Consider the following 22909-nt stretch of genomic DNA (forward strand, 5'->3'; position numbering starts at 1 on the left):
AGTGGAAAGATGTGTCTGTAAACTTGTCAGCACATGACCCAGAGGAAAGGGAAGATTAAAAGATACTAAGCCAAGAAGTGTCACGATCAGGTTTGCACTTTGGAAAGATCATAACTATGGGGCGTCTGGCTAGCTCAGTCAGTGGAGCCTGCGACCCTTGATCTCAGGGTTGTGAGTTTGAGCCCCATTTTGGGTGTAGAGATTACTTAAAAATAAAATATATTGAAAAGAGAGAGAGGAAGGGAGGGAGAGAGAGAGAAAGGAAGAGAAAAAGGGAGGGAGAGAAAGCAAGCAAGCAAACAAGCAGGAAAAGTCATCACTATGTTTAAGTAAAGCTTGTCCCTTACTGCCAGGAACAATGCATACTCAGTGGCACTGTGTGTACAAATCTGCATTTCAATGTATTAGACCTGAGGGGGATTTCTTTGATATGAAGCCTCTTTGAGACAGAATCATCAAGGCCTCGCTTGTTTATATACATACCAGAAGCACACTTTGAAGAAAACCTGCAGTGGAATGGAGTCTGCTTTCCTCAGTTCAGAAAACTGGAGGATTTGGAGTTGGAGTAGCGACTACCTCATCTAAAGAATTTACTCCAGGGGAGACTGGGTGGCTCAGTTGGTGAAGTGTCCAACTCTTGATTTCAACTCAGGTCACGATCTCACAGTTGGTCATGATTTCATGGTCGGTTGGGAGATCAAGCCCTGCATCGAGCCCCGTATTGAGCTGTGCATTGAGTCCCATATGGGGCTTCGAAACAGGCGTGGAGACTGCTTAAGATATTCTCTCTTTGGGGCGCCTGGGTGGCTCAGTCGGTTAAGTGGCCGACTTCAGCTCAGGTCATGATCTCGTGGTCTGTGAGTTCCAGCCCCGTGTCAGGCTCTGTGCTGACAGCTCAGAGCCTGGAGCCTGTTTCAGATTCTGTGTCTCACTCTCTCTGACCCTCCCCCGTTCATGCTCTGTCTCTCTCTGTCTCAAAAATAAATAAACATTAAAAAATATATATATATTCTCTCTTTCTCTCTCTCTCTCTCTCCCCCCCACCACCCCCTTCTCTCAAAAAAAAATTTACTCCAAAATCTGAATTCATTATTAATTTTCACCATCCCAACAGATAAAGACTAATTTGATTCCGTAGCTGAAAAATGAGCATAGCAACATCCTTTGTAAAATATTTTGGAAATGTCCCTGATTTATTGAAAATGCTATGACAAATCATGACAAAGATCATAAAGAATTTTCACAATAGTCTTTTGTGGAATCCAGAGCAGCAGCAGCTATTCCTGGTAGTACTGTCTTTCCCTGCGCTCTAACCATCATTGGGCAAGGAAACTGTACACCTGATTGATTCAGGAAATCAAAGTAATAAAACTGCCAGCAACAATGCGGCCAAGTGATTAAAAGAAGGCTGGTTGAAAATTTAAACACCCTTTTTACTCATTAATCTCCAACTGCTAAAGACAAACAAAAAGCAAAATTAACATGATTGTAAACTAAGCACTTGTGTCCTGTGGCTACCGTGTTAGCCTGCTGAGAGGGAATGGGCTGATCAAAGCCGCGGAGTCCGCAGAGAACTGTGGCTAAGAGCTGCTTCAGGGAACGCACAGCCAGGATCCATTACCGGCCCGGTTCAGAAACAGGTGAGTACCGTAATTAATCTTGCCCTCAATTTGGAGGGAAGTGGGAAACCCACCTGCTCTGTCCACTGAGTTTATATGTTAATCCTCCGAGCTCTGGGAAAAAGTTTTTAAATTGGTGTAAAGACTTTTTCTGCCCTTCCGAAAGTGTAGAGAAGAAACAGTTGGGAGGGGGTGTTGAGGTCTCTAACTTCAGGCAGTTAAGATGCCTCCCAGGAAAGCTGTTGATTGCTACCTTGCTTGGTTTGACGCATCTAAGCCCACAGAGCAAAGGCTCTTCCAATGAAGCTAGCAGATTTTTTAATGCAAGAAATACTCAGAGACACAGGGGGCCTCACCCCACAAACATAAACCATGAAAATCCAGATACTTGGAATTAGAATTGATCTTGGGGACAAATTCACTAACCAATGGTCTCTTGAATTGCTTAAAGCATATCCAGTACTTTATATATTATTCTAGATAAGAAAAATGAATAGGTGTCTGCTTTGTCCCTTCTCTGCACCAAATTCATATTAAAAAAAAAAAAAACAATAGGGGCTCCTGGGTGGCTCAGTCGGTTGAACATCCAACTTCGGCCCAGTTCATGATCCCACCTGTCATGGGTTCAAGCCCCGCATCGGGCTCTGTGCTGACAGCTCAGAGCCTGGAGCCTGCTTCGGACTCTGTGTCTCCCTCTCTCTCCTCCCCTCTCCCACTCTCTCTGCCTCCCCAAAATAAATAAACATTAAAAAGCAATAAACTGTACAAACAAAATATCTGCATCAGCAATAGAGATTTCACATTAGAAAAACTGAGAACTACTAAAACTCAGTGCTGAATAAATGGGGTAACAAAGTCAAACCACAGAAAGCAATCTTTCTTCTGCAACGAGACAACAAATTATGGGCATAAGCAGAAGATGCTAGAAGGTGCCCTCTGAAACCCTAACAAGGAGCGGTAGAGGCCACTCTGGTAGAAGGCTGAAAGCAAAGCTGTTTGAGGCGCCCGGTAGAAACTGTAATGCTTGGGTGCTCCTCCTTCTGAGACACCCTCAGTGATGCGCTGAGGCCCCAATGGGGCCCCAATTAGTCATCCAAGCATAAAACCTTAAAAAGCAAGGTCCCTTTCCTAGAGAACCTGCCCACAATGATAGAGGTGTGGCTTCACCAGAACTACCTCCCCCATTCCACTCTGCTCCCCGCCCCCCACAGTTCTATGATAAACTATTGCTACATTTCTGAAATGTCATTGCTGCCAGCTTCTTTTCCTCTTTATTTATCTGGATCTGCTATCCTACAATTAAAAATTTGGTTGGGACCTGTCTTAGTTTGGCCTGCTACAACAAGACCATAGACGGGGTGGCTTAAAACACAGAAATTTATTTCTCACAATTCTGGAAGCTGAAAAGTCCAAGATCAAAATGCCAGTAGATTCGGCCTCTGGTAAGAGCCCATCTTCCTGGTGGCTATCTTCTCACTGTATCCTCCCATGGCAGGGACCAAAAAGAGAGAAGCAAGAACTTTCCTGTCTCTTCTTATAAGGGCACTAATCTCATCATGAAGACTCCACTCTCACGACCTATTATCTCCTGAAGGCTCCATCTCCAGGTACCAGCACATTGGGGATTAGAGTGTCAGTTTATGTATTTGGGAGCAGGGTGGCAAGTGGCATCAAACACGCAGTCTGTAACAGGACCCATATCAATTTCTGACAACATCCAACTCCTATTTGTTCAAAATCAACTGAGCAGCACCGAACCTGAATCTATTGAGAGCAGATTCAACCACATATTTTATTTTAGTTGTTCAAATAGGTAGGGAGTCCCTGCATGGTCACTACCTATTGAGCAACAGGGTTTAGGATGAATTCCATATGGTCATTCAGCTTGAGTTAAGGAACAGTCTTTAATGGGGGAAATTACAAGCCGGGGGTCAGAAAGAGAAGACGGCAGAGTCGAGGATCTTCCAAACATCCAAGAGACAGGGGTGCTATGGCTGGGTGCTGTGTGTGTTCCATTGGAGGAATATGTCCCCCCAGATTAGATCTTCTTAGAGTAAACTTGTGAGGAAGCAGCCTCATCAGAATGTTTCCCAAAGAAATTATTTAGAGCCAGGATAACTGAAGTTAGGTGCCAGCTGCCCAATACCTGGTGATCTTAACAAGTTCAGCCCTGGGGCACCTATGTGGTTAGTCATTTAAGCGTCCGACTTCAGCTCAGGTCATGATCTCGAAGTTGATGAGTTCGAGCCCCACATCGGGCTCTGTGCTGACAGCTCAGAGCCTGGAGCCTGCTTCAGATTCTGTGTCTCCCTTTCTCTCTGCCCTCCCCCTTGCGCACTCTCTCTCTCTCTTTCTCTCTCTCTCCCTCTCAAAAATAAATAAACATGAAAAAAAAAAGTTGCAGCCCCTTATGCAAGGGGTAGAAACCCATCCCAGGAAGCTAAGTGTGGGCACAGCTGTTTCTGCTGGTAGAAGGAGAGACGCTAGTCCCTTCTGGCCCACTATGTGGGCAACCCCAGTGTCATCTCCCAAGGTCATTTTTGGATGATCCTACCTGAAGCACCATATTCTTCTATTCATACTTTATTATTTATTTATTTATTAAAAGTGTATTTATTTATTTTGAGAGAGACAGGGACAGCACAAGTGGGGGAAGGCAGAGAGAGGAAGAGGGAAAATCCTAAGCAGGCTTGACGTTATCAGTGCAGAGCCCAACACAGGGCTTGAACTCACGAACCGTGAGATCATGACCTGAGCCAAAACCAAGAGTTGGACACGTAACCAAACGAGCCACTTAGGCGCCCCTATTCATACTTTAAAAAGTGTTAGTTATAACCTGCAAATGACCAGTACGAACAATCCTATGCTACAACAATCTGCCAGAGAAAGGAAATGCTTTGAGCTAGTAAAGGTTGTTCAGAGATGAAAAGGTTCCAATAGAATACTTGTATAACATTCAGACACATCAGAATATTAAGTTGAAGGCAAAGTGGAGATTGTCTACCAATTGGGGCAAAAAGATGGAGAGATAATGAGATGAAGGAAGACATAAGGGAGAATAATATTTGAAATTAATTCCTGCAACAAATATTTATGTTTATGAAGTTCTGAGACTGAGCTGGTGAGCAAGACAGATATGCCCTACTTGTTCTACAGACAAGTAAACAGCCCAGTAGATGTTCAAAAAGCTAAAATAATAATTTTTAAAGATTTTTTCCCCTGAATTACTTGCATGAACATTTTAAACTCTCCCAAGTTGCATTTCTGTTTACCTGAACAAACAAACAAAAAAGAGCTGATTGATGGAACACAAGGAATTTTCAAAGTTAAAAAAAAGGGGGCGGGGGACTTAACCTAATCTTTTAAAAAGTACTCAGGAAAAAAATGTTTAATGTTTACTATGTTCTAGACACATTTTAGGGAAAAGACCATCATCCAAAGGCCTATTTGGACAGAAATTTTAAACTTCAAAAATAAGAATTGTACAAGTGTTTAAGACTCACCAGGTAACAATAAAGCACCATCTACCAAGCTTTGAAGGGAATGTTATGATTTAGTAAAAGGGCATTTTCAAATATGCCAGAACTAGGAAAATGTACCCCCTTTCTAAATAACCTATTTCAAGACTCATTCTACAGTGAGAGATGATCATAAGGAAAAACTCAAGGATAGGGAAGTTGTAGCTGGAAGAGACTGGCAGTAAGCACCGAAAACATTTCATTTGTAGGGGTGAGTCTTGATAATTGGTGTAAATACAGTTATGCCACAAGGAAAGTAGACAAAACATGAATCCACAGAGTAGGAAATATAAATGGCTGGTGAAATACCACTGATCAGAGACATGTAAATTAAAACCACAAAAAAATACCACTTTCCAACCTATCATATTGATTTTAAAAAATTTTTTTAATACTGGCAGAGGAACCAGCTTGACGGAGGAACCCACTGGCCAAAGCTGGGATAATTTTAGCATCAAAATAACCATAACTGTAATTGATTGAAACATGCTGACTACATTAGAAAAATGAATCCATGTGATACTAAAAAAAAAGAGGAATAAAATAAGCAATCAAATAAATAAGAATTTCTTTGAATGGGCCATTATACCAAGTTCTTAACTCTGGAAGGAAAAGGAATATTTTTTTCTTTGCAGTAGGAATCCTATTGCAGGATAACTAACAGCCCTAGTTAATGAGAAAAAAAGCTCTTCTTTCTATAAAAATGCCAGCTATAAATGTAGACAGAATTGGAAATCACAATTTGCAACCCCTAAGGAAATAATTAAGCCAAGAGTATCAACAGATGCTGAAACCATCAGGTGAATGGTTGATGGAGAGCTGGATATCCACCTAGTGCCAAAGTTATCATCCCACAGATTACTAGTTTGTTCCAAGATGACTGTCACTACATAAACCCTTAGTATCTTGGTATCACCAATGATAGGATAACCAGAGCTTCATAATGTGACTCCTGGTGTGATGCAGTGTTTAGCCTGAATCTAATCAAGCCTTCAGATCTAGCTTCCAATAATAGAAAATATGGAGCTTACTGTTAAATTACACCACAAGGGGCCAGTCAGAAAAATCCAGAAATTGGGACATTCTAGGAAACAACTATCCTGGTCTTTCTGAATCAATGTCAATGGAAAAATAAAAAGCCGGGGGTGGGAGGTGAGGAGGAGATGAGAAGGGATAAGAAAGGGTGTGTCTCTTCTAAATCTAAATACACTTCAGAGACCCAGCAACCAAATACAATCATGGCTCTTAACTGGATCCTTATATGAACAAACTTGCTGCAAAAGACATTTGGGGGACAAGAGGGGGGAACTTGGGTGTGTTGGTATTATTGTGGTTATGTAGAAAAGTGTTCCTATTTATATATACATATCAAAATTTAGGAATGAAATGTCATGATATCTGTATTTACTTTAAATTTCTTCAAAAATAGGTGAAACATGACAAAATACTAAAATAATTGTTTAATCAATGTGATAAGCATATGGTGTTTATTATACTACTCTACTTTTATGTACGTTTATAATATTCATAATAAGTATGAAAAGTATTTTTAATATCTAGCATTTGTGGGGGTTTGAGGAAACAGACCATTCTATACATATTGTTGGTAGTAGTTAAATTGTTATAACCTTCTTAGAGAACAATTTGGAATATATAAATATCATTTTAGAGGTGCCTGGGTGGCTCAATCAGTTGAGCGTCCGACTTCAGTTCAGGTCATGGTTTTGCAGTTCGTGAATTTGAGCCCCGTGTCGGGCTCTGTGCTAACAAAGGGCTCAGAGTGTGGAGCCTGCTTCAGATTCTGTCTGTCTGTCTGTCTCTCTCTCTCTCCCTCCCCTGCTCATGCTCTGCCTCTCTCTGTCTCTCAAAAATAAATAAATGTTAAAAAAAATATTATTTTAAAATATACATACCCTTTAACATAGTAATCTCATCATTAAGAATCCATTCACGGGACACCTGGGTGGCTTAGCTGGTTAAGCGTCTGACTCTTCGTTTCAGCTCTGGGCATGATCTCTCAGTTTTGTGAGTTCGAGCCCCGAGTCGGACTCTGCACTGGCAGCACGGAGCCTTTGTGGGATTCTGTCTCTCTCCCTCTCTCTGTCCCCCACCCCCACTCGCTCTGTCTCTCTCAAAATAAATAAATAAACTTGCAAAAACAATAATCCAGGGGTGCGTGGGTGGCTCAGTCAACCAGTTAAGTAATCCAACTTTGGCTCAGGTCATGATCTCACGGTTGGTGAGTTCGAGCCCCACAGCGGGCTCTCTGCTTATCCGCACAGAGCCTGCTTCGGACCTTCTGTCCGCCCCCCTCCTCAAAAATAAATAAACATTTTTTTTAAAACTTAAAAAAAAGAATCCATTCAATAACTAGTGACAGAAGAATAGAGGATGTATTATAAAGATATTTATTATAGCATATTGATAATATAAACAAATATGAGACAATAGAAAATGGTTAAGTATATTTCGACAATATATATTATCTATGACAAAGAACACCATGTTACTGTTAAAAAGGACAAAGTAGGTGCACATTTACTGTTCTGGTTTGCTAGAGCTTCCTGACAAAGTACCACTGACTGGGTGGGTGGCTCAAACAACAGAAATGTATTTTGTCACAGTTCTGGAGGCCACAAGACTGAGACACGGTGTGTGCACGGCTGGTTTCTTCTGAGGCCTCTCTCCTTGGCTTATAGGTGGCCGTCTTCTCCTAGTGCCTTCACGTGGCCTTCCCTGTGTACCCAGCTGTGTCCAAATTTCCTCTTCTTACAAGAACACCTGTCATCTTGGAGTAGAGGCCACACTAATAACTTCATTTAAACTTAATTATCTTGGGGAGCCTGGGTGGCTCAGTCGGTTGAGTGTCCAACTCTTGATTTCGGCTTAGGCCATGATCTCACGGTTCTGTGAATTTGAGCCCCATGTCAGCATGCTGACCCACACTGTCAGCACAGAGCCTGCTTGGGATTCTCTCTCTCTCCCTCTCTCTCTGTTCCTCCCCAGCTCGTGCACACATTCTCTCTCTCTCTCTTAAAATAAATCAATAAATAAAAACAAAAAAATTAATTTAATTCTCTCTGTAAAGACCCTGTCTCCAGGTACAGTCACATTCTGAGGTACTGGGAGTTGGGGCTCCAACATATGAAACTTTAGGGGCACACATCATAACATTTACTGACATGGAAAGATGTGCATGACTTTTAGGCTAAAAAAAATTAAGAAGCAGAACAACATGTACAGTATCCCTTTTTCTCAAAATTTAAAAATAACAAAAGCAAACCTCTGGTACATATTTATACATAGCTTGGGATATATTGAAAACATACCTATCTGAAAGGATAGATATCCACCTGTTACAAAGGCTCCCTGGGGAATAAAATGAAGTTGGGAATGAAAGGGAAGGACATATTTCCACTCTTTCTTTATAAGCATAGGTTACTTTTGTAATTAGAAAATTTTAGCTTAAAAAAAAAAAAAAGACCCTTACAATGAGCTCCGGACAAGACCTGGAGGCATCAGAGACTCTCCAGTCCCAAGTGCCATGAGGCCAGGAAAGTAGACTTAGCCGTGCCGAGGACCAGATGTGCACAATCTGTCCTACCTCCGCTAATACATTGGCACCATCTCAAGAATTGGGCAAGGGTGACCAAGATTGTCTTTGTCTGCCAGCTCAGAAGAATGAGGGATTCAGGGTCAAAAATTCAGTTTTAGAAAATAAAGTGATATTTCTTGCATGTCTGAACTTTTAGACTGAGATCCATATGGCTACACATACTGTACTCATTTAATTCTCTCACAATCTTACTATCTTCATTTTACAAATGAAGACAGGGCTTTTTAAGGTTAATTTTCCTGAGTATGTAGCAACACTGGAACTCAAATTTGGGCCTCCCTTGCACTGAAGCCCACACTAACTACTACTCTATGCTGCATGGAATAGGTTTTGCCTCCACCACCTGTACCCAATCCCGACTACCAAACCTTGCTAATTCAGGCGGCATCCTCTCTTCTAGGAAGCCACTTTCCAACATCTCCCCTAACTTTAGGTGGCCTCTTAGGCCTCCCTAAATCCCTATCTGTATTTCCATGATCTCTGTGTATGTTTGTCCTCCTCCACAAGACTGTGAAGGGCAGGAGTTAAATATCTCTAGTGCCTGACACACAGTAGGTGCTTTAGTTCTACGACAGAAGAACATCACTTACATTTTATTGTTTCCTCACTAAACTCTGAATTTCATAAGGTTAAAGAATACATCCGGTTTTATGCACCATTAAGCCACTGGTACCTAACAGCACTTGGTTTTCAGTAAATATTTTTGAAAGAATGAATGGATAATTTTATAAGTAATCGCGTCTATTTCCTGGGACTCTGAGTCACATTCCGAGAAAAAGCAGCTTCCTGACATCCTTTTCCTTGTAATGGTTTAGTGTATTAAATTATTTCTTGGATTTATCCTTCCATTGTAAACTGCTAGCGATTCTCACTTAACTGACAGAATGTCATGAATCAAGGGAGGTAGAGGTGAAGTGAACAGGTTAGCCTCCAATTTACAAGCTTGCTTTCCACTGGTTTAATTGTAAAGTCACACGTTCCTCGGTGTGACCCTCTCACGACAAAATCTCCACGAGTGGATTGATCACGTAGAACTCTGACTAATTAAAGATGTAGGATAACAGAAGAGTTAAAATTGTATTTGCTAGGCAAGGTTGTGATCTTTTAAAAAATATGTTATAGTCTTTCATTGGTGAAACAAGGAAAATATGGTCCAAATTACCTTCCAAGCGGTTTGCCTAGATTGACAGTCCCACGGACAAAGGAGGGGACAAAACACTCCTTCCGACCGGCATTTGAGGCCAGAGCCGGCGCCCCCTGTGGGCGGGACCACTCGAGCCTCCGGGGAACCAAAGGAGGAGGGGGCGGGGTCGAAGGCGGGTCCAGGCCTCCGGGGGCGGGGCCTCAGCGGGCGAGGGGCAGGCTGGGAAGCGGCGCCATATTGGCGTCGGCCGCGCTGTATTGTCATAAATAGAGCCGGTTTTGTGGTGTTTTCACTACTCGGTTGGATGCCTCGGCCGTAGTAAGTGGGAAAGTGAGCGAGCAAGCGAGCTACAAGCAACCGGAGGAAAGTGGACAGGAGAAGAAGGAAAGAGCAAGAACTTGACTCCAGAGCGAAAGATACTCGGCGGTGAGGGAGACGCAGGAAGCGATGAAAGAGATGTCTGCGTAAGTGATGGGGGGCGGCGGTTGGGGGCGAAGCGGAGAGGGGTGGGTTGGGGTGGTCGGCCGGGACCCCGTTTCCGTTCCCTGCCCCTCGCACTCTGCCCATAGCTCTCCGGAGTGGTCTCCTTCCCCGCTCCTGGCCGGTCGGCAAGGGCACCTCCCCTACACCGGGCGGCTCACCTGGCCACCCCTGAACAGACTGGGGGACTCTTGGAGCCCCCATCTGCCCTCGCCTGTCCCGCCTGCGAGGATGCCCCCAGGCAAATAAGCAGCCGGAGAGGCGCGGGTGTCCGTGGGGAGAAATTGTCGGTCACTCTCCTGCCCCCAGCGCTGTCTGAGCCCGTCTCTGCTCCTGTCTGCATTGGCGCAAATACCATCCCCCTACCTCCCCCTCCTCCCTCCCGACCGGCTGTCTCCTGGTCTTCAGGAGTGAATGACCTATCCTAGCCCATGGGTTTCTTTTTAATAAAGACTATGATCTTTTCGCTCTCCCCCGGCCTCCCCCACCTACCCATAGTATATCTACCAGTCTGGACCTCCTGCTCACACTTTGATAAGTCACAAACGGTTTCCGTGCTTGGCAAGATTTTGTTGTGGCTTCTAACATTTTGGTTTATTAGGAAGTAATTTAAGCAGGAAAATGCAGAGAATAACATAAGCATCATTTGTGTAGTCACCATCCATCTCTCTCAAAGCATAACATTCTGAATGTGTGGAGAGTGTGTGTGTGTGTACATAAATACCTTTATTTAGAAGAAATCAACTATTACAGATGTGTTTGAAGGATTCTCCTACCTCCTCTGGTTCCATTCACCTCCCTCCCCATAGTACCCCACAGTCCTGAATTTGATGTTTATTGCTGCATTTTTAAAAATGCTGTTACAACATATGTACATGTCCATAATAACTGGCATTGTTTTACTTGTTTTTAAGCTTTGTATAACTGGTGTCACACTTGTCATTCGGCATCTTCTTTAAGTGCAACGTAGTTAGTATCTTTGAACTTTGTCCCTGTTAATATTTTCAACTCTAATGAACTCATAATAAGTACTATATTGTATTCCATTGTAGTGATACACCTTAGTTTAGGTTTTTTTTTTTTTCCTGTTTTGACTATTTCAGGTTGTTTTGAAGTTTTTTTTTTTAACTTTATTTAGAGAGAGTGCTCACACAAGCAGGGAAGAGGGGCTGAGAGAGAATCTTTTTTTTTTTTGTTAATGTTTTTAAATGTATTTTTGAGAGAGAGAGTGCGCAAGCGGACAAGGGGCAGAGAGAGAGAGAGACAGAGGATTGTGAGCCTGATGTGGGGCTCAAACTCACAAAATGTGAGATCATGACCTGAGCCAAAGTCCAAGTCAGATGCCCAACCAATTGAGCCACCCAGGCACCCCATGTTTCTAAGTTCTTAATGGTACAGTGTGGCAGTAAACATTCTTGTACGTGTTTCCTTGTACACTTGTACTAGAATTTCTCTAGAGTGTTTACTTGTAAGTGAAATTGATGCATTGAAGGGAATGTGGAATTCCTTTGCTTGCTTTTTCTTCCCCCTCTCTCGATGAGGGAGTTTCAGAATCATAGATTTAGAATTTTAGTGCTGGTAGGCATGTTCTTAGCTAACTTTTTCAGCATACAGATGAGAAAGTGGGACCCAGGATCATAGTATCGGAACTGAAGTACTTGTTGAAGGGAGAATGGAGTGGTGGAAAGATCTTGGGTTTTGGAGTTCAGATTCTGGCTCTTCGTATCCCTTGGATCTTGGGTACCTATCTGTAAGATGGCACTTATTCACTACCTACCTCTTACAGTTATTGGTGAGATTAATTGATCATATATACTCTGTCCCATCCATTTACCATACACTTATAAACACATTTTGTTTGTTCAACAGGAAAATTGATACCAGAAAGAAATTAAAGTCACTAATACTGATGTTTCCCTTTTGTGTCTCTTAATCATTTCAGAAGATACATAGGCTATTGTATCTTTCATTTGCTTCTCCCTCCCTACCTAATCAAATCTTTACCCAAGGAGCATGCCTTACTGTATGAACTTAGTGAATAAGACACTGTTTTGACCAGTTAAAATTCAAAACAATCACTAATGTATTTTGGTGTGTTATTGTTTACAGGGCTGATGTATTATTTAAAAGACTTCTTTTATATTTTGAGATTACAGTCTTAACTGTTGTTGTTGATGGTCCTTACTGTTGAATGGTAAAGATAGATGGTAGGGTTACTTGGTTATCATGTATGTTTATTTTTACTTTACTTTCTTAGCAGAATAAAAAGTTATACCAACCCATGGTGGTCCCAAAATTTATTTTGAAATTATTGGCCTATGTAAATACAAAATCAGAAATTGAGCTGTACTTTATTCAAAACTGTAATTCCCTGTTAGGATCTTTTGGAGGCTAGCTTATATTGTATCTATAAAAGTATAAAGAATTTGATGGGGCACCTGGGTGGCACAGTCGGTTAAGCGTCCGACTTCAGCCAGGTCACGATCTCGCGGTCCGTGAGTTCGAGCCCCGCGTCGGGCTCTGGGCTGATGGCTCAGAGAGAGCCTGGAGCCTGTTTCCGATTCTGTGTCTCCCTCTCTCTCTGCCCCTCCCCCGTTCATGCTCTGTCTCTCTCTGTCCCAAAAATAAATAAAAAACGTTGAAAAAAAATTTTAATAAAAAAAAAAAGTATAAAGAATTTGATAATTATTTAGTGTGACAATGGACTGGGTACCAATCTAAATAAAGAGAACAATTAACCAGAGACAATGTTAGGACTGTAAATTCTGATTTGAGCAAAGGATGTTAATGTAGGTTTCTCAAGGACAAATCCTAGTTGTGATTTCTTTTTAAAAGTGAGTCACAAGGACCTACCTTCTAATGTGATGTTTTGTTTCTTTCCTGGGGGGGGGGGCATTGTTCTTACTCAGAGCTTTCTTTTCAAGTGGCTGACTGCTCTTCAAAGATTGAATATAGAGGGTACTTGACTTAAGTCCGCAGGGTGTAGTGGAGGTGGCCCTGGCCCAGCTCCCATTCAGGCTCTTTGCCTTTGAGCTAAGTGGTGCTGGCACAGTTGTCCTGATGCCAACACATGCTGCTTTTGGCTTGAAAAGACATCCTAACCATGAAAGCTGGAGGCAGTATGAATAGCCCTTCATCAAAATAAACACAAAATACCCTTTTTTCCCTTAAAAAAAAAAGTGCCTGCCCCAACTGTTAGTACTAAGTAAACTTTTAAGGTAGCTAAATTAATGAGTGGATTGAGAGATCCATGTATCAGTATGATATGATACTTTAAATTTTTTCTGCTATTTCATTTTTCTTGAACAGAAACACCATGCTGGACAGCCAGCGTCAACAAAAGCATTATGGAATCACTTCTCCAATTAGTTTGGCATGTCCAAAAGAAATTGATCATATTTACACACAGAAATTGATTGATGCCATGAAACCATTTGGAGTGTTTGAAGATGAAGAAGAACTGAACCACAGGTATGTCATATAAAAATGCAAAATATTTAATAGCACATTAAATATTTAATCATTAATTCTGCAAATATATATCAGGTACTTACCATTATCCTGCCTAGGGATACAAAAATGACCAAATGGAGAGAAATTTTGGCCCTTCTAGAGCTTCTGTTTTTAGGTGGTTAGGGGAAAAGACAATTAGCCAAATAAGTACAATAAATACAATGTTACACATAAGAAGTGCTGCTGAGAAAAATGAAGCTGGAAGTGGAGTTGTCAGGAAGCCCTCATTAACATTTGAGGAAAAATTTGAGAGGGAGGGAACTATGTAGATATTTGAGGGAAGAGCATTCTAGGCAGAAGTTTTCAGGTGGGAGTGTACCTGGTATATTTAAGGAATATATAGTAAGGTAACCAAAGTGTCCAAAACAGGGGGATATGGTCTTAAAGAATATGAGGTGGGAAGGAGCTTGGAGAGCTAGGTCACTTAGGACCTTATAAGCCATTATAAAAGTTTTGGCTTTAACTCTGAGTGAAATAGGAAGCCATTACGTTTTTGAGCAGAAAATGGACATGATTTACTCATGCCTTAAGACAGTCAGTCTGGCTGCTACATTGAGAATAGCCTGAAGAGGGATCAAGGGAAGAAATGGGGAAACGAGTTAGAAGGCTATTACAAGAACCCAGGGAGGAAAGGACGGTGAGTTGAACTAGGGCGATGGTAGTAGAAGTGATAAGTAGTAGAGTTCTGAATATATTTTAAAGGTAGGGTTGTTTAATGACTGGAATGTGTTTGAGAGAGAGAGAGGTTAAGGATGATGTCAAGGGTTTGGATGTTAGCACCTCAAAGGATGGAATTTCATTACCTGGAGAAGGCTGAGGGAGAAGCACGTTTGGACGTCTCAGGAATTCCATTTTTCATGTCATCTTTGAGATGCCTAAACTCTACTCTTCCCCAACCTCTTTTTTTTTTTTTTTTTTTTTTTTAATGTGGATTTGGATATGCTGTTGGTTGAAAGTTTGGTTTAATATCAAATTCTTTTATTAAGTAATATTTCATAAAAATTAGCCAGTATTTAATTTACTCATTTTAATTATCCAAAGACCTATGACTGTCAGTGAGACAATGCTAACCTCTATCACCACGTTCAATTGATTTTATTCCATAGTAAGGCCAAGAAAGTTGACAATTCAGTTGGCCTCTGCAGACTTATTGAAGGTAATTTTGATTTTTTATTAGGCTTTTTGAATTTTGAAAATAGCTCAAAGAGCAAAATACTGTCATCACATTTGTCATTTCTTTGGAACTCTTAGGGACCTAAGAATGCCAAAGAGATGTGCCATGTACCAACAGATGCGACAGCATTAGCCCATGTATAATGTGCTTTTACTCTAGCACCAACACAAAGGTTCTGCCTATATGTTTAACTACTTTTTTAAATACTGGTTTTGAGTTTTCTTAGTTTTAATCTAAAGCATGTTATTTTTTATTATAGGCTGGTTGTTCTTGGTAAATTGAACAATTTAGTAAAAGAATGGATTTCTGATGTCAGTGAGAGTAAGGTAAGACTCTAAACTGCATTGAATTCATAGTTCATTATGTCCTGGTCCTTAGTCCTAGTTAATAAGATGTAGAAATTGAGAATAATCTGAAATATATTAAAACTAGGCTTTTTGCTCTGCTTGGTAATGAATTGGTCTAGATAGTTGAGTCTCTAAGTGAGAATTTCACTAGTGTCTAGCTATAGATCTACATAGATTTCTTGCTTGAATTATATATAGTGGGCCAAAGTGTAAATATCAAGGGATTTTAGCTTAAAAGCCAGATTTCAGACATCTTGTGAAATACTAGGTCTGGCAACATTGGACCTGCCTTTGGGCAAAGCAGGAAGAGGCTTCAGTGGATTTGGGCTCCTGCCTTCCAGTGCCTCGTGGCCCCCACCAATGCCTGGTCTCTCTGACACAGCACTTGTCACTTATCAATCAATTTTGTGTTTCTTTTTTTATTTTTTATTTTTTTTTTTATTATTTTTTTTTTTTTTAATTTTTTTTTTCAACGTTTATTTATTTTTGGGACAGAGAGAGACAGAGCATGAACGGGGGAGGGGCAGAGAGAGAGGGAGACACAGAATCGGAAACAGGCTCCAGGCTCCGAGCCATCAGCCCAGAGCCTGACGCGGGGCTCGAACTCACGGACCGCGAGATCGTGACCTGGTTGAAGTCGGACGCTCAACCGACTGCGCCACCCAGGCGCCCCTGTGTTTCTTTTTTTAAAAAAAATCTTTTTTTTTTCAACGTTTATTTATTTTTGGGACAGAGAGAGACAGAGCATGAACGGGGGAGGGGCAGAGAGAGAGGGAGACACAGAATCAGAAACAGGCTCCAGGCTCTGAGCCATCAGCCCAGAGCCCAACGCGGGGCTCAAACTCACGGACCGCGAGATCGTGACCTGGCTGAAGTCGGACGCTTAACCGACTGCGCCACCCAGGCGCCCCAATTTTGTGTTTCTTATTTTCTTTTCTTTTTTTTTTTTTTTTTTTTAATTTTTTTTTTTTTTTCAACGTTTATTTATTTTTGGGACAGAGAGAGACAGAGCATGAACGGGGGAGGGGCAGAGAGAGAGGGAGACACAGAATCGGAAACAGGCTCCAGGCTCTGAGCCATCAGCCCAGAGCCCGACGCGGGGCTCGAACTCACGGACCGCGAGATCGTGACCTGGCTGAAGTCGGACGCTTAACCGACTGCGCCACCCAGGCGCCCCCAATTTTGTGTTTCTTATGTATACTTCCCTCCATTTGCATACTTGCCTGGCCCTTGAGACATAAGAGTTTGCAAATCCTAATTTGTAATTATACAACTTTTTTTTCCCCTTCCGGTAGCTTAACTATTTTTCTTCTAAAATAAGTTGCATTTTCTTACTTTCTTAGAGTATTTTGAATGTAATTGAATTTTCATTTGAAAATCACTGAATATTATTTTACTGAGTATACTAAATTGAAATAGGGTGTGTGCGACTGGGTGATACCATTTTCCGCTTCACTATGTGGTCCAGACTGTTGTATTTTAAGTTTTTTGTTTGTTTTTATAATTTTTCCATTTCTCCCTTAACAATAATCAGTTGAAAGTTAATGTCTCACAGCAGTCAGTGTGTCTCTCTAAATTCTTTCTGCCCCTTACTCTGCCTGATTTTAGAAATTAGATAAACACCTGTCAGAATTCTTTCTTTTGTAAGTTTTATTTATTTCTGTACCTATGATACATGTTTAAAATTGGTTCTTTTAGACTCATGTGCTCTCAAAAATAAATAAAAAAACATTTAAAAAAATTTTTTGATTTCCAAAATTGGTTCTTTTAGACTCTGAATAAGGTCATGAGGGACTCTGGTAAGTCTTCAGTCATTGAGTTTAAATAAATGGTCTTTATGTTGTTTATTTTTGCTGCCAGATAGCTATCTGACTCGTTTCTGAGCTCTCAGCAGGATTATCAGTAGTTGAGATTTTCAGATAAGTTGAATTCTGAGCAGGTGAAATGCTAGTCATGAGTAACAAAAAAAAAAATTCACTTTTGTTTTTCTGCTACTAGGTGATCAACTCCTTAAGAAAAAAGACCTGTCTTGGTCATCTGCCTAACTTCAAGACAGAACTCAGGCATTAATAAATGTTAAAGGAATCCATTGTCCCTTTCTAATCAGCCTATAATTGTTACAAATGTCCAAACCAAATACTCACTAGAATTATTTTAAAATCATAATAACAAGCTTTATGATTTATTGTGTGTGGTCTTTATGTCAGCTATTATGGTTGTACTAAGGTCTTTGTTTCCATCCCCATTCTATGATGCATTCAAGATAAATCAAGTGGTATTATCCACAAAAGAGGCTATAATAATTTGTTGAGAGATGTACCTAGTTTTCTTCACAATTTCTTTGCACTTAACTGAAAAATCCAGTAGAATTCTGTTTCTAGGTCAAAAGGTGTTTGTTTTTTATTAAATTGCTTTTTCTCCCATGTTAACTCACATCAGTAGTTAAATCTGCATAAAGCAATCACTGGTTTACATTTAATTTTTAGGCATAAAAATTTAAGACTGCCACAATTTGGCTTTTTGTAGGCACAGTAAGTAAAATATCTAATTAGAAAAAAATTTTTAATTGGTTTTGACATCTTCCATTGTGTGGATAGAGTGATTTTTCATTTTCTGTATCAACTATTCCTTTTATCTATGCATATTTTAGTTTGGAAAATATTGGAAGAATTTGAGTTAGATCAAAGCTCATTTAAATATTCTACACACAGTTCGGATATTTTTAGATTGTAAACAATCTAAAACTCAAATTAGATCATTTTAATTACTGTGGTTTGTGATGAAATTTTGTTTCTAATGTGGAACGCTTCACAAATCAGTGTGTCATCCTTGCGCAGGGGCCATGCTAATCTTCTCTGTATCGTTGCAGTTTTAGTATTTGTGTGTTGCTGAAGCGAGCACTGTAATGAAAATATTTTACCCTGGTTCAGTGTATCATTTTCTCATAAAATCTGTAAGAATCTTGCTTTTCAAAGTAGAAAAGTAAAAAATAGAAAGTAGGAAGGTAAGCTAAAAGTTCCCTATCTTCTCTACCTTTTTGGTTCATATTAGTCATCAATATCTTTACTGACTTCTTGCTCTAAAATTACGTGTGGTACTCTTGAAACATTCATATCCATTAAACAGGGAATAACAAACATATCTTGTTACACAGATAATTTCATTCAAGTGAATCAAGGATATTCTTTGGAACTTGCACTGGGCATTATAAAAACTAAGAGAAGTAGTAGAGACAATTCTCATTTTTAAGGAATTTATAGTTGAAGAGATGGGACATATATTCAGCAAAGAAAGGTCAATAAATGTATAATAGAGGAGCAGAGAGGGAAAAGAGCTTGTTATGGAAGAGAGGGGGATCACCAGAGAAGGCTTCATGAAAAAAGGTAGAACTTGAAATGAATTTTGAAAAAATAGTTGGTACTGAGATACCCAGAGAAGGATGGACAAGTGCGATGGAAAGGAGACTAGATTGTGTAACATGTTGGCAGTTGGGGCTTTAAAAGGATCCAGGGATCCTTACCTCAGTAGTCAGAGAAGAGTGCATTAGTAAGTTTTGAGCAGAAGAGTTATAATATATAGTAAGAACATCAGCAAGTGAGTTTTGTACAAAAAGAAATAGAAAATACAGACGAAAGGCAAGAAAGTATCTTAAGATCCTAGAATTAAGGATTAAATTAGAACCTAGAATTCAACCTAGTAGTTGAATAGGAAGGAGGTGACATGTGAGGGATATAAACTACAAATTGGTAAGCCAAGAGGAATAATGACTATAGGTAACAGGTGGTAAGGAGAATGAGGAACAGAAAGAGAAATCAGACAGGATACCTGTTTATCATAGGAAGAATATTTTGTTTCAAGCATGGCTATTGAAGTGGATCAGAATGTCTGAGTGAAAATACCGAAGGGGAAGTTAGAATTGGCTCGAGAGAGAGGTGAAAAGTAGCGTTATAATTCTGGTACAGTCTAAAAGATTTTATTAAAGTTGTTAGATTCGGTCATAAGGAGATCATGTCAAGAATGGCTCCACTTTCTTACAGAAAGGTTGCAAAGCTAGGATAAAGAAATTAAGCATATTTGTCGCAATAACTAAAGGGGAAATGGAGTCAGTTAAGTGTATGGTACTGGAAAGAACTGAAAGTGCATTAGTTTGGTGCTTAAGACCTCCTTGGTGACTTCTGAGTGATGGAGCCATTGAAAGACAGGCCATTGGAAGGGGACAAGTAGGGTCAAGTGATAAAAAATGTTTTTCATAGAGATTTGTGCATGCATGAATTTGTTTTATCTTCCCTCAGGAAATATTCTGATTACTTCAAGCTACAGCCCAAAAGAGCTCTGAAGTACTTTCACAAATCTCAATTTACCTAAGTTGACAAATGTAGTATATATCACTAGTATTTAGGCAATTTTTATGCTAAAAATTTTGAAAAATGGAATGCTATTTAATTTAATTTAATTTAATTTAATTTAATTTAATTTAATTTAATTTAATTTTAGAATCTCCCACCTTCTGTCGTGGCTACTGTTGGTGGTAAAATTTTCACATTTGGCTCCTACAGGCTTGGAGTACACACCAAAGGTAATTGCTTTTCTGTGTTCTACTGATAAGAACTTTCAGTAACAAGCTCTTATTTATTCATAATTTGAAAGTAAAGAAGAGGAAAATACCCATTATCTCACTACTCAGCTAATCATTGTTAACGCTTTCCTATATTCATTTCACATATTTTCTTCTGTACATGTTTGAATATACTTTAACAAAAACATACTTTACTCTTGTTGACTAGAAATAACTTTGATTTGCAGGAGCTGATATTGATGCACTTTGTGTAGCTCCAAGACATGTGGAGAGATCTGATTTTTTTCAGTCTTTTTTTGAAAAATTGAAACATCAAGATGGCATTAGAAACTTAAGAGTAAGTATCCTTTAGTATTTAATATTTTGAACTTATTAAGAAAAGCTAGGGCTTACGGTTGTCAAAATATTTAAAGTCACTACATCTGGGGGACCTGGGTGGCTTAGTCGGTTACACATCCGACTTTGGCCCAGGTCATGGTCTCGCAGTTGGTGAGTTCAAGCCCTGCCATGGGCTCTATGTTGACATCTCAAAGCCTGGAGCCTGCTTTGGATTCTGTGTCTCCCTCTCTCTATGCCCCTCTGCCACTTGCGCTCTCTCTCTCAAATAAATAAACATTAAAAAAATTTGTTTTAATTTTGAAAAAAAGGAAGCCGCTACATTTTATTAAAATAACAAATGATTGAAAACATGGGCTTTACAGTTATACAGACCTGGGTTTGAATCTGGAATCTACCACATATTAACTTTTAGATTTTAAGTTACCTATTCTCTTTGAGCCTAGTTTCCTCAGCTGTAAAATGGAGATGTAGTGATAACTTGTTACACGGTTTTTCTGAGGATCAGTGAGATAATTGACATAAACATTTACTATAAGATCTGATAAATGGTTGATGCATACCAAACGATGGCTATTATTATGTATAAGATTAATAGTAACTTTGTGTATATGTAGCCATTCATTCAGCAAATGAAATTTCAGCACCAGTGATTTGTCAGATACTGTCCTTAGTCCCACAAATACAGTAGTGAATAAGACCGTTTATGGGAGGGAGGGATTGGGGAAATTAAACAGATAGCTTTAATACTATCTGAAGTGCTAGGATAAGGTGAAGTTGAAAGGATCTGCATTATTTGGGTATCTGGGAATGGAGAAGGAGGTTAAGAATTTGTTAGGCTGAGGGATTAAGGAAAGCTCAGAAAGACATCGGTTTCTACTAAATCAAATTATATTGATTGTATTTTTCTAACAGATTAAATCATGAGCTCTGGTCATGTTTTTATTTCCAGTACTAGTGCCCTTTGTAAATAATCAGTTTTCAATTTAATCTCAACAAATAGTAAGTACCCAGATGATAGCAGTTCTGCCTGCTAGTTTCTGATGAAGATTTTTAGGAGGATAATAAATTTGATAACTATGGTCTTGACATTTTGTGTGTCTTAAATAACACAATCACAGAGTAGAAGTATTTTTCTAGAATGTGAGACCCAAGAATATTTTTGCTTTTTAGCAAAATTAATCACATTGGCACTTTAGGAAGGATAAAGAAAGGATTACACCTTTGAAGGGATTACTTATGTGTTGTCATTGTTGTCCTCTTGTAGGCTGTAGAAGATGCCTTTGTACCTGTTATAAAGTTTGAATTTGATGGAATTGAAGTAAGTGTTTAATATTTTTCTGACTTTGTAATTGAACTGTTTAATACATAAGGTTTTTTTCAGTTTTGTTTTCTTTTTTAAGTCAGACTCACATAGACACATATTTTAAAGAATCAAAGAGTCTTTAAATAGTTCCTCACCTATCTTTCTCCTGTATCTATTGACTTCTCACTGTGGAAAATGAACCAGCTTCCATCCCTACCCCCATGATTTTTATACACACCCTTTGCATTCCCATAATCTAAAATAATTGTATTACTATAATTTTGGTTGGAACATATTCAATATTTACATTATAATGATCTTATAAATGATGTTCAAAACTGAGCATAACGTGTACTAGATTACCATTCTTTGGTCTGTGGCACTGTGTTTCTTGGGAGTCAGTAATTGTTTTTGCATTTTGTTTGCTTGGTTTTTATACATAACACTATTTCAAACTCAGTCTCTGCTAGCTGTCTAAATCTCCAAATAGATTTAGATTTCTCAGGTGTTCTGTCATTATCAACTTAAAAAGATATCTGACTCTTCTCACCTGTTTGAGTCCACACCCAATTCTCCATGAATGATATACAACTAGCATCCTGGCATCTTTCTTTACTATCATCCCGGGATTTCCTTTCACTTCTCTCTAGAGGTTTCTTCTTTTTTGACTTCCTGTCATTTTACGGGCACTCATCCACTAGCTTCCTGAAAAAGAGCACATATTTTTGAGATCTTGCATGTTTAAAAGTGACTTTATTTTGTTCTCACACCAAAATAATAGTTTGGCTGAGTATAGAGCTCTAGGTGGGAAATAATGTATCTCAGAATTTTGAAGACCTTGCTTCATTGTCTTCTACCTTCCATGCTTTGTTGAAAAGTGTGATGCCATTTTGATTTCACATCCTTTGCTTGTGACCTGTTTTATCTCTTTGGACACTTAATGTGATCTTTTTTTCCTGGGCTTCATAGTTGTTAAATTCATGGCAATAATATACTTTGGTATATCTTTTCAACCAAATATGCTAGGCACTAATAGTCCTCTTAAGCACTTTGGAAACTCCTGTCCTTCTGTTCTTGGAAATTGTATTGAATTCTGTTGGATTTCCTACCTTTGTTTTCTCTCCTTTTTCTGTGTATTAGACCTCCACATCCCTATATTTTTGTTCTGCTTTCTGGGGTTTTCTCATCTTCCAAACTTCCTATTGTCCTCCCTTTCTGCTGTCATATTTTTAAGAATAACTTTTTTATTCTCTAAATGTTCCTTTCTATTTATGTATGTG

At 39.5% G+C, this 22909-nt stretch overlaps 1 protein-coding gene and 1 non-coding gene across 2 annotated transcripts in view; one reads left to right on the top strand and one right to left on the bottom strand.

Moving 5' to 3' along the window:
- The first annotated feature begins 10120 nt into the window (after positions 1-10120).
- PAPOLG (poly(A) polymerase gamma) overlaps positions 10121-22909 on the top strand; it is a 30101-nt gene continuing 17312 nt past the window's right edge. The window contains exons 1-6 of the mRNA XM_047068022.1: positions 10121-10361; positions 13687-13848; positions 15324-15390; positions 19906-19987; positions 20215-20324; positions 21591-21644. Of these exons, the coding sequence (XP_046923978.1) occupies positions 10345-10361; positions 13687-13848; positions 15324-15390; positions 19906-19987; positions 20215-20324; positions 21591-21644 (492 nt within the window). The 5' untranslated portion in view covers positions 10121-10344. The remainder of the gene's footprint in view (positions 10362-13686; positions 13849-15323; positions 15391-19905; positions 19988-20214; positions 20325-21590; positions 21645-22909) is intronic.
- LOC124504532 (U6 spliceosomal RNA) lies at positions 18204-18312 on the bottom strand. Its single transcript, XR_006960488.1, has one exon. It is a non-coding gene; the product is annotated as a U6 spliceosomal RNA (small nuclear RNA).

The sequence above is a fragment of the Lynx rufus genome, unplaced genomic scaffold, assembly GCF_022079265.1.
Source record: "Lynx rufus isolate CCGP_SWC_20201006 ecotype Redwood Valley unplaced genomic scaffold, mLynRuf1.p SCAF_8, whole genome shotgun sequence".
Lineage (NCBI taxonomy): Eukaryota > Metazoa > Chordata > Mammalia > Carnivora > Felidae > Lynx > Lynx rufus.